The sequence below is a fragment of the Pomacea canaliculata genome, linkage group LG8 (genome assembly GCF_003073045.1).
Source record: "Pomacea canaliculata isolate SZHN2017 linkage group LG8, ASM307304v1, whole genome shotgun sequence".
Taxonomy (NCBI): domain Eukaryota; kingdom Metazoa; phylum Mollusca; class Gastropoda; order Architaenioglossa; family Ampullariidae; genus Pomacea; species Pomacea canaliculata.
Genome location: NC_037597.1, coordinates 24,058,431 through 24,074,470, shown reverse-complemented (window position 1 = coordinate 24,074,470; position 16,040 = coordinate 24,058,431). Strand labels below are relative to the sequence as shown.

The following is a 16,040-nucleotide window of genomic DNA, read 5'->3' as shown; positions in this document are numbered from 1 at the left end:
GAGGGACCCAACTTTCTTCCCGATGCGGTCCCATGAGGGACCCAAGAGTTCTTGCAGGCTGGGGTATCGGAATGTTGAGAACGTGTGCACATATAAATGTTTATACCACGCTGTATTGCACAGTAAAATGAATTTTTGCCAAGACATCATTGTCATACGCATCTGATTTCTCTATTGCTGTGTCACGACTACAGACATGGACAACACAAACCTCACACGGCGGAGACATGCGTACGACACACTAGCTCACTAACACTAACACGCTCACACGAGTACTTACGGTTCAAAGACATAAATTTATTTCCAAGATTTACAAAACAACTACCAAACTTATTCTACTACAAAGTCTTGACATCTACACAGGTAAGAAAGTGGTTTCTGTTGGGGTGTTTATAATAATAGATGGGTGGTATCTCTCCTCCTTGGTCTGTAGTTATAAAAGAGTTAAAAATCAAAAAAACTACCAGACTTATTCTAACCTACCTACCTATCCAAAACCTAACACCTAACTCCGTGGGGTGGGGAAGAGGAGACTGATCTCTCCCTTTGTAAAGTAGATGACAAGGACCTACGATAGCTGATGAGTGTACTCGTTTATACAAATATTTCAATTCTTATAAGAGAAGAACCCACCAAGACAGTGAGTTTGAATAGTGGGCAAGTGATACAGTGGATACTGGTGGTTGTATTAATCGAAGAGCCATTGCAGAGACATTGTGCCTGATTGGAGCAGAAGAATTAAGAGGTTTTGTGACTGTGTGTATCTTCATAGTGGGGTTTTTATTATAATTTTTTTTATTAATAAACGTAGGCAGATTGGTACAGGCAAGTCATTTTGTTTTATTGAGAGAAAGAACGCGCAATTGTCCGACGCAGTTGGTGTGCTCGATAGAGTGTGAGTGAGAGGCGCTAGCTGTGCCGTGACACTTGCCTTTGGTCCATAATTACTACTCGTAGATAGGTTTTACTAACTACATTAAATTGTTTTCATTTTTTTCCTTGAATTTGTTTGATCTTATGATTATACAAATATCAATGCTGAATACATTTTAAACGGAGCGGTAAGCATCATCGTTCGGCAACAGACTTTATTCTTTCACTATTTTATTTTGCTCTGAAGTTTCATTTTTACCTAAAGATGACTATAACAAAAATATGTTCCGTAAATTTGGGGAAATAGACATTATCAGTCTTGTAGGTAGAGTGTACCTGTAATTGTATTTATAAATTGCTGTGATGAGGACAGTACATAAGCAGCAGAGGACATTGGAATATTTTCCTTTCAATAATAAATTATATCAGTCTATAAAGCTTAACTCTACAAACGATCTTCATGTACATTCTTCACCGGCTCGTCTTTCACAGTGTGAGAACAGTGAAAGTGAAAGTTGAATGTGTTCGATCTTAGTTCACAGCCCGCACCTCCTTCTATTGTATCTCCTGCTTTCTGTTCATAATCGTCATCGTCGTCGTCGTTGTCGTTGACGTCGTCGTCAGGAATATTTATGTGCACAAACCCTTTATTGACAATGGTAGTGAAGTGGAGTAGTTAGAGCACCTGTCTTCAAACTGAGAGCACTAGTTCGATACCCGATTAGCGCAGCAAACGTCTTCCAGTCAACTGACTCCATAGTGGTATGTGGAATATAAAACAGCGAGGAAGAAGAGCACAACTTGCCTCAGTGATGCTGCTGATGATGCAAATAGGGGTGGCATGCTACCTTTTGGAATAATGTTTTGTACAGCTGGTGTAAGCTTTCACAGTTGTCTTCTATAGTCATATATATATATACGCTAAATAGTATCAAATGGTAAGATGTAAACAATAATCTAACCTTTACTGGCATTTTGCATAAATTCCCAACACGTCACATCTATTACAGATAAAAAAGTTTCAGCTTTTATTTTGAAATTTCAACCATCGAAAACAGTTAAAATTGTCGAATCGAAATCATCTAGACTCAAGAGGTTGTTGGTTATGGTGACGTGTTAGTTGGTGGGCGATACCCAGATATCATTAACTCCATTAACCCCACACATAGTACCGTTATACTCCTCAATCATGCTCAGTTTTCCATCCAACTGCAGCCATTGATTTTCTGGAAAAAAGACAAATGAGATCCGACCAACTGGCATTGTTTTAAAGATATGATATCAACACAGACGACTGCTATAACATATTGGCAAGAGACAAAACTTAAGACGCCGCACTACATACTGCTTTCTTCCTTACCACAGTGAGTAAGTGAGTGAGAGATTGAGAGTGAGAGAGTGTATATTTAACGGGTACAGTATACACTTATTGTCATGTTGAAGTTGCCAATGGGACAACATGATCTACAACATACAAGATCTAGTCGAAACATAAGATTATATACTGCACATAAAAAAACGAGAAAAAATATTTTAAAAGAGAAAAAGGAATGAATAAGAGGATAGACCAGTCGTTAGATCGCTTGCGTCCGAATTAAGAGCTTGATTAGTACAACAACCTTCCTTCAGTTGACCCAACGGGAGGGACTGGGTACCCGATTCAATAGACGGTTGGCTAAGGCATCCATGAAGAAAAAATGGGCTCCGCCCTTAGTTACAGATTTCTGACACCTCCCCCTCCCACAGTTCTTACACATAATTGACATAGTTTGTATATAAAATGTTGAAGAACACACCTGTGGGACTTCCTTCACTGATTTCAGTTCTGCGCAAGATCCGTTTCTCCCTGTTCACTCCAACAACCACTTCTGAACCGGAAGTGATGTATGCTAGTGTTCCTGGTACATTGGTCCATCCACTGCCCATCGTGACGTGCCCACCGTAGGTTCCCTCTCGGTAAAAAATGTCGTCGTTGGCGTTGACCCCCCACACGCCAGACGGTCCTGCAGAAATCTGTGTCAATTTCCCATCAACCATCTGCCAGCTAGTTCCCGCTGGATTCTGCGGGCTAATGCCATCCCGGAAATAGATCTGTCGAATTTATCTTCTTTCAATTATATTATTCCTCAAAATGTAATAAATCTCTAGCTTAGCGATAGAGGGTTACTGTGTCTATAAATATGATATCGGACAGAAAGGTAACTTAGTTCTTTAATATCACGTGATTTCGGAAAATGCAGATCATTTTAAAAGCTAACATGAGGGTAACATGAAGGTCTGCATGAAATGTTCACTGGTCTGTAGTCTGACCATAAGCTTAGTTCATACACTAACCCTCGGTTCATAGAAGCCAACCTCTCTATCAAGTGAGGTGACTTAGTTTGACAGATGGTGAGGCTCCTTGACAAATACCAGAATGAGGAGCAGACAACTGACAAGTGGATCTCAAAAAATCAAAGAGTGGATCAGACCACACACACACACACACAGACACAAGACACCCCATATCTCTCTCTCACACACACACAAATGTCTTCGATGACTCACTAAATGATTTTGTAGAGCATGACATAAAATGTTCATTTCTTTCATAACAGAAATAACGTGGGAGAGAACAAGAACCCTAAACATTATTTAAACTTCTGTTCACATGATAGTTTCTCTGATGAGTGTTTCTTTGCTTCTAAATTTGATTCTGACCGTTCACCCACAATTAACGATGTTTTCACTAATTTTAAATAGGACTATAACTAAGGCTCTTAAAAAATTGACTCCTCTGTCATTTTGTCGAACATTCGAATTTTAATGAACAGAGACGTTTCATTAATTATCTTACACAATTATTCATTTTTATCCTAAAACTAATTTAAAAACTTTCTATTTCTGACAAAAAACAGCTTACAAAATTATAATGATTAACCCCCCAGATGGCGCCATAGGGTGACACAGTCACGTGTTTGAGACAACCGTCCAGTTGGACCCAGTCCGACCCTGTAGGATTTTCGTCTGAGATATCCTTTCTGTATAAAATTTCATTTTTACTGTTGACGCCAACGACGATGTCCCTGCCGACGTCGAGCTGCTTGAGATGTCCGGGGACGAGCGTCCATTTTGTGCCTGTGGCATTTGGCGCCTGGTATGTACCCTGGCCACAGCAAACACGATACAAATACTTTTCTTAAAGAAATGGTGTCACTAGGTAACAAACAGGTTTTAAGACAAGCCAACAAGTTCTGAATGAGCTCTATAATTACTATATTGTGCAGTTACATGGAGGTGCAGAACATCAAATAATTGTTAGTATCAACTAATTAGCCTCTCGGAAAACTACGATTGTGCACCTAATATATCTGTAAAACTCAGACTAGCAATTATGTCTATATATTCCTTATACACAGCCATTACATGTATTTACACTTCAGTTCGACAAATCTGATACTTGCAATTGCCAGTTATGGGCACAAAAATTTAAATTAAAATGAAAAAAAAACCCAAAGAAACCAAATAATTTTAATGTAATCGTTTACACATTTAACCAGTAAACTTTCTGACTGTTGCATTATTACTTCCGATGTAGGTAACATTGTCGGGATACATCACCTCACGATAGTAGATCAGATCGTCAGCATTTACCCCCCACACGCCTGCTCTTCCTATTGACACATGTTTCAAGGATCCCTCCACTTTCCTCCATGACTGACCGCAGCAGGATGAGGTCAGAGCCAGAAGACACAGAATTATCAGCATTTCTATCACTCTGTTTTGTCTGGACATAAAACAGCAATACAGCAAACATAACATTCATTACAACTAATGTGATACAAGACGGTGTGTTCCTTCATCAAACCGCGACATAAATAATTAGCATTTGTTAATATGACAAGCTATGTTCATATTCTCCTCCATATCACCAGACCAGCTATGTTCATAAGCTCATCCATGACACCAATATCAACCTACCTGTGTACCTAGCAACTCCATTGCCCAGTTCCAACGCAAACACAAAGGTAAGAGACATGTAATAGGTACAAATACTAACAGACACTATGGTGATATACCTGTCACTAAGAAAGACAGAAAGACAAGCAACGGATAGAATCTCAAGGACTAACATATAAACAAGAAATGAATGTAAGTGGTTTATAGTGTCTACATCATCCTCTGGATACCCGGTGACAAAACATCATTATTATAATGTAAAGCGACGACTGACCACCACAGGTGCGAGATGACAGCATCTTAATAATTCATTTAGGCGGCGATGCTGAGTGGGTCACGTGACATCATCCTATACCCGTATCCTTGTTTAATTAGATCAATACCATTGAAAACTAATGTTTGTCACAGCAGGCAGGGCGAGTCAAACAGCTAAATAATCAAACTAGGCAGCTGTACCATAAAAAACTGTTTTAGACAATTTGTAAATTTATATTTTAATATTAGACTTTCAGATATGTTGTCATTATTGTTTTATTTAAAGCTACAAGGTGCGTAAGCAAGACGTTTTAACAATATTAGTATGTTTTGATAAATAAGGAATGTACAGACGAAGTATGTGTTTATAACTTGCCTTCCTAACGGTGCTAACCACCGGTAATGTTCTGCCTGAAACCCATTGGAATATCAACCGTATCAAAATACACTTAACCAGAACTCAGATGATTAATGAGAGGTAAACACAGCAAAAGGCCTTAGAATGTCTAGCAGTCAATGGCTAGGTTACATAAATAGAAGAAAGGTTGGATGGTAAGTGGGAAAAATAGGACCGGCTGTCCACTAGAGGACCTATTAAGTGGAATTAAGAATTACCCGGTTGGAGTGTTCACAAATGCGAAATATTGACACAATGCTTTGTTTTACAGTCATGTTCTGGGTGTCTACCTTGGGGCTACTACGTAGCTGCCATCTCAAACTTGGTTATCAACTATACGTAGTTTGACTGATGACAGGGGTAACTGTGCTCCCGGGCCTTGGTCATCAGATAAGAAACTGCCGACTTCCTTCCTAGTCATCTTCTTACCAACTTAGGATGAATGAGTCATCTGCTCTGGTCTTGTTCTAAGTCAGAAACAGATATGTCACTATCTCTCTTAGTAGCAATGCTCACCTGTTTCAGAGATCTTGATCAAAGCGGATCAGCGGAAGACAACAGTTTAAAAAACTTCGAGATAGTCTGAGAACACCAGTTATATACAGTCAGGCGCTTCTCTAGTGATATGACTGGACATCTGTTGAAATCCTTGCCTAATAGCAAAGAACAGAGAGTAGTAAACATAAGTTTATTATACAACTTGTACGCCGAGATGTTTTTTAAAAGCCTTGGCGGAGGTAGTTATGGCTGGAAGTGTGGATGGCAGGAGATGAGGTACCAGCTGTCTTTACAGCAATAGTTCAACGTGCCTATAACAAACACCATCTATTAATATCGTTTAAAATATCAACGACTTCTGTCCAGACGGCAGCCGATGGAAAATTTAGCAATAAAACCTTTTATGGTTTGAAAAGTTTATGGCAATTAGAAAATTTTATTTCAGACAAGTAAAATTTTTATTACTTGAGACATCGCGTGTCCCGAAGGCTAGGACGGAATTATTGTTGGTGTCAACTAGTTAGCCTCTCGGAAAACTATGATTTTGCATCTTATATATCAGTGAAACTCAGATCAGGGTAATATGTCTCTATATTCCTTATACATAGCCATTATTTTCCCTTCAGGTCTACAAATCTGATACTTGTAATGCCAGTTATGGGCACAACAATTTATTTAAAGTTAAGAAAAAGAAAACAAATTATTTTAATGTAATGGTTTAATGTAACCTACATTTAAGCAGCAATCTTTCTGTTACATTATTATTTTTGATGTAGGTAACATTGTCGAGGTACATCACCTCATGATAGTAGGTCCTATCGGCAGAATGAACCCCCCACAGGCCTGCTTCTCCTTTTGACACATGCTTCAAGGATCCCCCAACTTGATTCCATGACTGACTGCAGGAGGGTTAGGTGAGAGCCAGAAGACACAGAATTATCAGCATTTCTATCACTCTGTTTTGTCCGGACATAAAACATCAATACAGCAAACATAACATTCATTACAACTAAGTTGATACAAGACGGTGTGTTCCTTCATCAAACCGCGACATGAATGATTAGTATTTGTTAATATGACAAGCTCTGTTCATATTCTCCTCCATATATCCAGACCAGATATCTTCATAAGATCATCCATGATACCAATATCAACCTACCTGCATACCAAACAACTACATTACTCAGTTATAAAGCAAACTATAATATCGCCAAAAATATGAATGACTCATGGCGGCTGGTGGAAAATTTAGCAATAAAACATTTGATAGTTTGCAAAGTTTATGGCAGTTAGGAAATTTTATCTCAGACAAGTAAATTTTAATTACTTGAGTCATCGCAGTCTAGGACGGAATGACTGCATTGGTATGTAGAGAACGTGTGCAGCCCAAGCAATGACGGTCGTATTATCCCAGACATCGGACATGCGACACGTGCAGTGACTCATGGGACCGTTAGTGCCAGGCAGACTGGGAGGGTACACGTGGCAAAAGGACAAACACACGTTGATCCGTTGCACCTGGCAACCTTTCTCTTTGAACCTGCAGTCCAGCTTCAGAAAATATCTTCCCTCCGTGAACTACCTTAAATGATTTTAAGCTTTCAGATGCATTTGTCCTCTCACATCTTTTATTAGAGATGATTTTTAATCTGAAGACTATTTCCGACATTAGTTGAAAGAAATGTGTTTTGTATGATTTGTCTTCCGTAAACTTTCGCTGTCGTATTCCTCTCTTTAGTGAAAAAATTTGCTAGCTCGATATGAGGTAGGCAAACATCAATAAAACCCAGATAATGACAGCACTGAGATAAAAAAAAAAAGAAAGTTTTAATGAAACAAAAAGACAGAAATCACAAGAGGAAACAAAGAAAATTTAAGTAACGCCAGTCAGTCGTTCACTGATTATATTGACTCAGGACAAACATTTTACGTGCTCTCTAACATCAGGTGAAAATTAAATATGGTTTGTATTGTGAAAAAAAACTCCGATAGCGGGTGCATCTACTACAAATTCTTGACTTCTACACAGGTAAGGATGTGGTTTCTGTTGGGGTGTTTATAATAATAGAGGGGTCATGTGTCAGACGCGGTTTTTTTTAGATCTCACTTTCACTCACAACACGCACGCGTCCCCTTGCGTGTTCTTTCAATCATATATCACAAAGATTTGTCGTGGGAACCAAATAAAACTTTAAATCAATCAACATTAATTGTAATACAAGTCTTTCAAGCAAATCAATTTAAACCATCCCGCCCAAGATCACTCATGTCTGTTCTAAATCATAAGATATTTACGTCACATATTATTCAATACCGAAACTACTACAGCGCACAGGCTGCTACGACAGTTCTCTTAATGTCACCAAGACGACATACACATGTTCATTTCAATATACAGTGGAACCTCGGTTAGCGAACGCCTCGGATAGCGAATTTTTCGGTTAACGAACAAAAATTTCGCTAAAAATTTGTCTCGGATAGCGAACAAAATTTCGGATAACGAACAAAAATTTCGTTAAAAATTTGTCTCCGATAGCGAACAAAATTTCGGATAACGAACAGCCACGTGAACCACACGTGACCGACCAGCATGTAATCATTCGCGCTCGAGACAGTTACGATCAGTCGTTCCTTACCTGTGCGCATCCTTCTTATTTAGTGATTTTTGTGCTTTATTTTAATAAGATAATCCTCAATCATGGCTCCAAAGAAGATTAAGAGCAATTAATAGTAGTGAGGTAATGACAAGGACGCGGCCAACAAATGAATTGAAAAAGGAAATGAAGGTGGCATGCGTCTGTCGGATATGTGATGTCGTATTACCGAAGTGTTTTACAAAAAAGACAGAAGAATCAGACACTGGACAAGTTTTTTTCTTCAACCTCAAAGCTACAGAAAAGGGAAGTCTCCCCGATTTTATAATGTCACGTGTGCTCATGGAGGGGGATTCAAAGCAGTAATTCCACCCATTCCTCCCCACACCTGTTTCCAACCACGCCGTCAAAACGGCAAGTTTTCTGTTTAAATGCTTTCGTTAATGTTTTTATGTTTATTTAACTCCATTTATATTGTATTACAACTGTTCTCATTAAAACAAATACCTATATATATATATATACAGCCTGTAACTTTCAAATAGCGAGTCAACAGGGGCTGGGAACCAATTAAATCTATTTCCTTTATTTCTTATGGAAAAAATTGTTTCGGATAACGAACATTTCGGTTAACGAACAGCTTTCCAGAACGGATTAAGTTCGTTAACCGAGGTTCCACTGTACTTCCAACTGTCATATGTTTTGAGCAAATCTTTAGTCTTAGTTACTCACACCCCAAAATTGCAACGTCTAGGTAAAATCCACTCCTGGGGATCAACACATGATCCAAAGCGGGCACCACTCATAAATCCGCAGGGATCGACACACAATATCCGAAACAAACACACACTTTCCGTCCGCCTCTCTTCCCTGCTCACAGCCGTCTGCTCTCTTCCAAATAATTTTTACTCTGTTCCAAACTAAAATTACGTCATAAAATGACGTCGGGTTCTGACGCGAAACCACGACGCAACCAACACACTCATATATGTAAGGTAAGGGCAATAATCTTTAAAAAAAAAAAAAGACAGGGGAAACAACCCCCTGTTCCTAATAGACTGGTCCGTGACATCATGTCTGTCCTCCATGGATTGTAAATATAAAAGAGTTAAAATAACTTCAGCCGTAGACAGCAGTCAGATACCTCCCTGTCTTGCCGTTGGTCTAAAATTCATATTCGTAGATGAGTTTTGCTAAATATGTTCAATTGCTTTTAACTTATTTTTTCTTGTATTTGTGTTTGATCTGATGATTAAAAAAATACGAATATTGAATGCATTTTAAACTTTACTAATTGCTGCCTACACCCGCAACACAATTGTGTTTCAGTCTTTAGTGGAGCGGTAAGCATCCTCGTTCGGCAACAGACTTTATTCTTTCACTATTGTGTGTTGCTCTAACATTCATTTTTACTTAGAAATGAGAATAATAAAAATATAGTCCGTAAATTTGGGGAAATAGACATTATCTCTCTTGTAGGAAGAGTGTACCTGTAATCGTATTTATAAATTGCTGTGATGAGGACAGTACATAAGCAACAGTGGACATTGGAATATTTTCCGTTTGATAATAAATTATATCAGTCTATAAAGCTTAACTCTACAAACGTTCTTCACATACATTCCTCACCGGCTCGTCTTTCACAGTGTGAGAACATCATCATCATCACCATCATAAACATTATTGTCGTCGCCGTCGTCGTCAGGAATATTTACTTGCACACACCCTTCATTGACAATGGTAGTGGATTGAGTAGTAGAGTAGTTAGAGCACCTGTCTTCAAACTGAGAGCGCTAGTTCGATACCCGAGTAGCGCAGCAAGCGTCTTCCAGTCGACTGACTCCATAGAGGTTTGAACAAGATAAGGCTGCGAGGAAGAAGAGCACGTCTTGCCCAGTGATGCTGGTGCTGATGCAAAGTGGGTTGGTATGCTATCTTTTGGAATAATGTTCTGTACAGGTGCCGTGACCTTTCACAGTTGTCTTCTATAGTCACATATTTACTAAAATTTTAAAATATTAACTTGTAAGATTTAATAATCTAACCTTTACTTACATTTTGCATAAATTCACAACACATCACATCTAGCTCAGATGAAATAACTTTTTATTGTTAAAGGCCTAACTTTCAGCTTTTATATTGAAATAGCAACCATTGGAAACGGTTATAATTGTCGAATATTGAACATCTAGACTCGAGATGTTGTTTGCTATGGTGACGTGTTAGTTGGTGTGCGACATCCAGATATACTGTCCTCCACTAACCCCCCATATAGCACCGCCATACTCCTCAATCACGTCCAATCCTTGAACCAACCACCGCCAGTCATATCCTAGGAATAAGACAAATGGCATCCGCTCAACTGGCATTGTTTTAAAGATATGATATCAATACAGATGACTGCTATGGCATATTGCTAAGAGACCAAACGTGAAGTCGACACACTACATACTGCTTTCTACCTTACCACAGTGGGTAAGTGAGTGAGAGACGGAGTAAGTGTATATTGAACGGGTGAAGTATGCACTTACTGTCATGTTGAAGTTGCCAGGAGGACAACATGCTGTACGACATACATAAACGATAACCAAAATATTTTAAAACATTAGAATGAATGAATAAGAGGATAGTCCAGTCGTTAGATCGCTTGCGTTCGAATTAAGAGCCTGATTAATGCAACAATCTTACTTCAGTTGACCCAACCGGAGGGACTGGGTACCCGATTAAATAGACGGTTGGCTAAGGCATCAAGGAAGACAAAATGGGCTCCGCCCTTAGTTACAGATTTGTGACACCTCCCCCCTCCCAACGTCTCATACATAATTGTTTGTATATAAAATGATAGAAGCACACACCTGTGGGATTTCCTTCCCTGATTTCAGTTCTGAGAAAGTTATTCTTGTCTTTCCTCTGGCCAAGCACCACTCCTGAACCGGAACTGATGTATGCAAGTTTTCCAAGTAATTGGACCCATCCACTGCCGACCGTGATGTGTCCACCGTAGGTTCTCCCTCGATAAAAAATTTCGTCGTTGGCGTTGACCCCCCACACGCCAGCCAGTCCTGCAGAAATCTGTGTTAAGGACCCATCAACCTTCTGCCAACCAGTTCCCCCTGGTTTGTGCAGACTAATGTCATTCCGGAACCAGATCTGTCGAATTTATCTTTTTTAAAAATATATTAGTCTTCAAAATGTAATAAACCTCTACCTAAGTTATATAGGGTTACTGTGTCTATAAATATGATGTACATTTTTATCGGACATCATAATGTTATGCAAACTTAGTCTTTGAATATCACGTGATTTCCGATTGATTTATTGCTGAAGATTTTAAAAACTAGCACCAGGGGGACATGTAGGTCTGCATAGAATGTTAACCAGTCTCTTGTCTGACCCTAAACTCAGTCCATACACTAAACCCCGGTTCATAGACGCGAACCTCGGTACCAAGTGAGGTGCCTTTGTTGATAGATTGTGAGGCTCCTTGACAAATACCAGAATGAGGAGCAGACAACTGACAAGTGGATCTCAAAAGATCAAAGAGCGGATCAGACCACACATACACACACACACACACAATCATTCGATGACTTACTAAGTGATTTTGTTGAGCATGACATAAAATGTTCATTTCTTTCATAACAGAAATAAAGCGAAAGAGAACAAGAACCCTAAACATTATTTAAACTTCATTTGACATAATAGTTTCTCTGATGAGTGTTTCTTTGCTTTTAAATCTTGATTGCGACCGCTCACCCACAATTAACGATGTTTTCACCAATTTTAATTAGGATTAGAACTAAGGGCTCTTGAAACATTATCTCCTCTGTTATTTTATCAAACATTGGAATTTTCATGAACAGAGACGTTCCATTAATTCTCTTACATAATTATTTCTGTTTCTGCCAAAAAACAGCTTACCGAATTCTCATGTTTAACTCCCCAGATGGCGCCATGGGGAGACACAGTCACGTGTTTAAGATGACCGTTCAGTTTGACCCAGTCCGACCCTGTAGGATGTTCACCTGTGATATTCTTTCTGTAAAAAATCTCATCTTTGTGGTTGACGCCAACGACGATGTCTGTGCCAACGTCGAGCTGTTTGAGAAGTCCGGGGACGAGCGTCCATTTTGTGCCTTTTTCCATGGGCGCCTCGTATGTACCCTGGCCACAGCAAACACAATACAAATATTTATGGTAAACAAAGGGTTTCACTAGAGCAACACAAACACACAGGTATGTACACACGCGTGAAAAAAAGCAAACATGATGAGCTGTAACATTACTATATTGTGTATTTGCATGGAGGTGCAGAACATCCAATGATTGTTGGTATCAACTAGTTAGTCTCTCGGAAAACTATGAGGTATTATGTCTCTATACTATGATAAACAGCCATTATTTTGACTTCATGTTGACAAATCTGAAACTTGTAATACCAGATATGGGCACCAAAATTAATTTATAGTTAAAGAAAACGAATTAAGTTAATCTAATCGTAAAATCATTTAACCAATAATCTTTCTGTTACATTATTTTTTCTTATGTAGGTTACATTATCGGGATACATCACCTCACGATAGTAGATCCTATCTTCAGAATCAACCCCCCACACGCCTGCTCTTCCTATTGACACATGTTTCAAGAATCCCTCCACATTAATCCAACTCTTGCCAAAGCAGGATGAGGTCAGAGCCAGAAGACACAGAATTATCAGCATTTCTATCACTCTGTTCAGTCTGGACATAAAACAGCAATACATCAAACATAACATTCATTACAACTAAGGTGATACAAGACGGTGTGTTCTTTCATCAAACCGGGACATAAACAATTATTATTTGTTAATATGACAAGCCCTGTTCATACTCTCCTCCATATCACCAGAAAATGTTCCTAAGCTCTCCCATGATACCAATGTCAACCTACCTGTGTACAATATAACTACATTACTCAGTTCTACTCAAACAATAATATCGCTTAAAATATGAATGACTCATGGCGGCTGATGGAAAATTTAGCAATAAAACCTTTGATAGTTTGAAACGTTTATGGCAGTTAGGAAATTTAATCTCAGGCAAGTAAATTTGTATTACTTGAGTCATCGCGTGTCCTGCAGTCTTGGTCGAAATGACAGTATTAGAATGTTGAGAATATGTGCACATAAAAATGTTTATACCGTGTTGTAGTGCACACTAAAATGTTTTTTTGCCAAGACATCATTGTCATACGCATGTGATTTGTTGTCCACCGCACAGCTTGTTTTACTGTGTAAATGCTGTACAGAGTGGATAAAATTTTCATTTTTATTTTCATGTGCAGACCATGCAATGACGATCGTAGTATCCCAAACGTCGGACATGCGACACGTGCAGTGACTCATGGGACCGTTAGTGCCAGGCAGACTGGGAGTGTACACGTGGCAAAAGGACAAACACACGTTGATCCGTTGCACCTGGCAACCATTCTCTTTGAACCTGCAGTCTAGCTTCAGAAAATGTCTGACCTCCGTAAACTACCTTAAATGACTTTAAGCTTTCAGATGCATTTTTCCTCTCACATCTTTTATTAGAGATGATTTTTTCATCTGAAGACTATTTCCGACATTAGTTGAAAGAAATGTGTTTTGTTGGATTTGTCTTCTCTAGTCTTTCGATGTCGTATGCCTCTCTTTATTGAAAAATGTTGCTAACCTGTTGCTCCATATGAGGCCGGCAAACATCAATAAAACGAAGATAATGACAGCACTGAGAGAACAATTTATCTAAGATGAAAGAGGAAATCCAATACTTAACTGTAAGTTGTATTTTGAACTTCTGACAATCTTCCCCTCCTTCAGGCACTAACGACACACCACCGATTACTGTTCAACGTGCCTATAACAAACACCATCTATTAATATCGCTTAAAATATGAAAGACTTCTGTCCAGATGGCGGCTGATGGAAAATTTAGCAATAAAACCTTTTATGGTTTGAGAAATTTATATCAGAGATAAAATTTTATCTCAGACAAGTAAATTTTTATTACTTGAGTCATCGTGTGTCCCGCAGTCTAGTATGGAATGACCGTATCGGTATGTTGAGAATATGTGCACATATAAATGTTTATACCGCGCTGTATTGCACAGTAAACTGTTTTTTTTGTGTTTTTGTTTTTTTGCCAAGACATCATTGTCATACGCATGTGATTTGTTGTTTACCACGCAGCTTGTTTTACTGTGCAAGTGCTATACAGAGTGGATAAAATTTTCATTTTTATTTTCATGTGCAGACCATGCAATGACGGTGGTAGTATCCCAGACATCGGGCATGTGACACGTGCAGTCTTGTGTTTACGATTTTTATGAAAAGAGTGTTCCTTAATGCAAGATACTTTCACCAACCCTTTGTCCTCCCTACACTTTCGTTGTCGTATGCCTTTCTTTATTGAAAAATGTTGCTAGCCTGTTGCTGATATGAGGCAGGCAAACATCAATAAAACGCAGATAATGACAGCACCGAGATAAAAAAAAATATCTAAGATGAAAGAGGAAATCCAATATTTAACTGTAAGTTTTAGTTTGAACTTCTGACAATCTTCCCCTCCTTCAGGAACTAACGACACACCACCGATACTGGAGTTTACTTTCTGCCTATCGCTGACGTCACACAGCACGCCATAGCCTTATCACCCCGTCACAGCCTTTGCTGATAATAATACTAACGAACTTTTAACAGACAGATGGAAGAACTCTTTCTATGATGTTGAGTCATCGCTAGGTTGACCTGTATCCCTAGTGCTATTAAACATCTTTCTAACAAATAGCAAAGGGTATAGTCTCCGTGTCTGTGAGAGTTTGGCCATAATGTAACTTATCTTTTGAAGTAATCTTCGATCGGAAGTCAGGCAGCAACAGAGCAAGAACATATTGATGAAGATCAGCACTTAGCAAGAAAAGACAGAACGGTATCTGACAGAAAAAGAGAGAATTCCACATAAACGGTGTACAGTTGAAAGAGGTTCATAGTTTCAATTATCATCATCAATTACCACAAACGATGGCTGCGTGGAGGACTTTACATCTGAACCTTAGACTTTGGAACAACAGGAAACACAGTTTGGGTACAAAAGACAAATTAAACAAGTACCTCGTCGCTCAGTCAGTCAGTAGTCCCCCAACTAGCTTCTGTCTTTGTGGGAATCACAGGGATACATGCGGCAGCTGACAGGTCCCCCACTCCTGTCTATTGTGGGCAATAGACAGCAGGTCCTGTACAGGACGGCCAATCCAGTCTTTGAACTTCGTAATTCAGTTCTTTCTCTCAAGTACTTGAAGCTGCTGACCTCTTGGAGGTGTACCCCGTTTATAGAGATCTCTGCTTTGTCGCAGCCATTGACAAAAACTTGGCTGTTTTCAGTGCTGGTCTCCATTGATTGGTCCTCCATATGCATTTGAACTGTCTGTCTGTCTCTTGGTGAGGCTTTCAGTTCTTTGTTAATGCC

At 39.0% G+C, this 16,040-nt stretch overlaps 2 protein-coding genes across 10 annotated transcripts; both read right to left on the bottom strand.

The window, feature by feature from the left end:
* Positions 1–1,701: 1,701 nt before the first annotated feature.
* LOC112570656 (lectin L6-like) lies at positions 1,702–9,430 on the bottom strand. Of its 7 annotated transcripts, none has more exons than XR_003100675.1 (8): positions 9,289–9,430; positions 7,290–7,544; positions 6,762–6,861; positions 5,981–6,117; positions 3,776–4,639; positions 3,208–3,273; positions 2,670–2,964; positions 1,702–2,099 (listed from the first exon to the last, which is right to left on the bottom strand). XR_003100675.1 is itself a non-coding variant. In XM_025249201.1 (8 exons), the coding sequence occupies exons 5-8, from the start codon at positions 4,618–4,620 to the stop codon at positions 1,990–1,992; spliced, it is 795 nt and encodes a 264-aa protein (XP_025104986.1). In that variant the 5' UTR covers positions 4,621–4,639; positions 5,981–6,117; positions 6,762–6,861; positions 7,290–7,544; positions 9,289–9,430; the 3' UTR covers positions 1,702–1,989. The 7 variants fall into 7 exon arrangements, 5 of the variants coding, with proteins under 5 accessions (XP_025104986.1, XP_025104989.1, XP_025104990.1 ...); XM_025249201.1 differs by lacking the exon at positions 3,208–3,273 and having other exon boundaries at positions 3,776–4,018; positions 4,474–4,639; XM_025249204.1 differs by lacking the exon at positions 3,208–3,273 and having other exon boundaries at positions 3,776–4,018; positions 4,474–4,639; positions 7,290–7,540.
* A 1,221-nt stretch (positions 9,431–10,651) lies between these two features.
* On the bottom strand, positions 10,652–14,422 carry LOC112570658 (lectin L6-like). Of its 3 annotated transcripts, none has more exons than XM_025249209.1 (5): positions 14,352–14,422; positions 13,130–13,295; positions 12,478–12,720; positions 11,412–11,706; positions 10,652–10,888 (listed from the first exon to the last, which is right to left on the bottom strand). In XM_025249209.1, exons 2-5 carry the CDS (start codon positions 13,274–13,276, stop codon positions 10,779–10,781), a joined length of 795 nt encoding a protein of 264 aa, XP_025104994.1. In that variant the 5' UTR covers positions 13,277–13,295; positions 14,352–14,422; the 3' UTR covers positions 10,652–10,778. The 3 variants fall into 3 exon arrangements, with proteins under 3 accessions (XP_025104994.1, XP_025104995.1, XP_025104993.1); XM_025249210.1 differs by lacking the exon at positions 14,352–14,422 and adding an exon at positions 13,881–13,967; XM_025249208.1 differs by lacking the exon at positions 14,352–14,422 and adding an exon at positions 13,881–13,965 and having other exon boundaries at positions 13,130–13,291.
* Positions 14,423–16,040: the final 1,618 nt, after the last annotated feature.

Excerpts from the sequence above, each read along its gene's own strand:
- LOC112570656 (XM_025249200.1), bottom strand. The coding sequence starts at position 9,362 with ATGAGTGGTGCCCGCTTTGGATCATGTGTTGATCCCCAGGAGTGGATT. Across the intron at positions 4,019-4,473 it reads ATCTGATCTACTATCGTGAG|GGTACATACCAGGCGCCAAA; the intron begins GTGATGTATCCC and ends TGCTGTGGCCAG. Across the intron at positions 2,100-2,669 it reads CAGTGAAGGAAGTCCCACAG|AAAATCAATGGCTGCAGTTG; the intron begins GTGTGTTCTTCA and ends TCTTTTTTCCAG.
- LOC112570658 (XM_025249208.1), bottom strand. Across the intron at positions 11,707-12,477 it reads GAGTTAAACATGAGAATTCG|ATCTGGTTCCGGAATGACAT; the intron begins GTAAGCTGTTTT and ends TAAATTCGACAG. Across the intron at positions 10,889-11,411 it reads CAGGGAAGGAAATCCCACAG|GATATGACTGGCGGTGGTTG; the intron begins GTGTGTGCTTCT and ends TCTTATTCCTAG.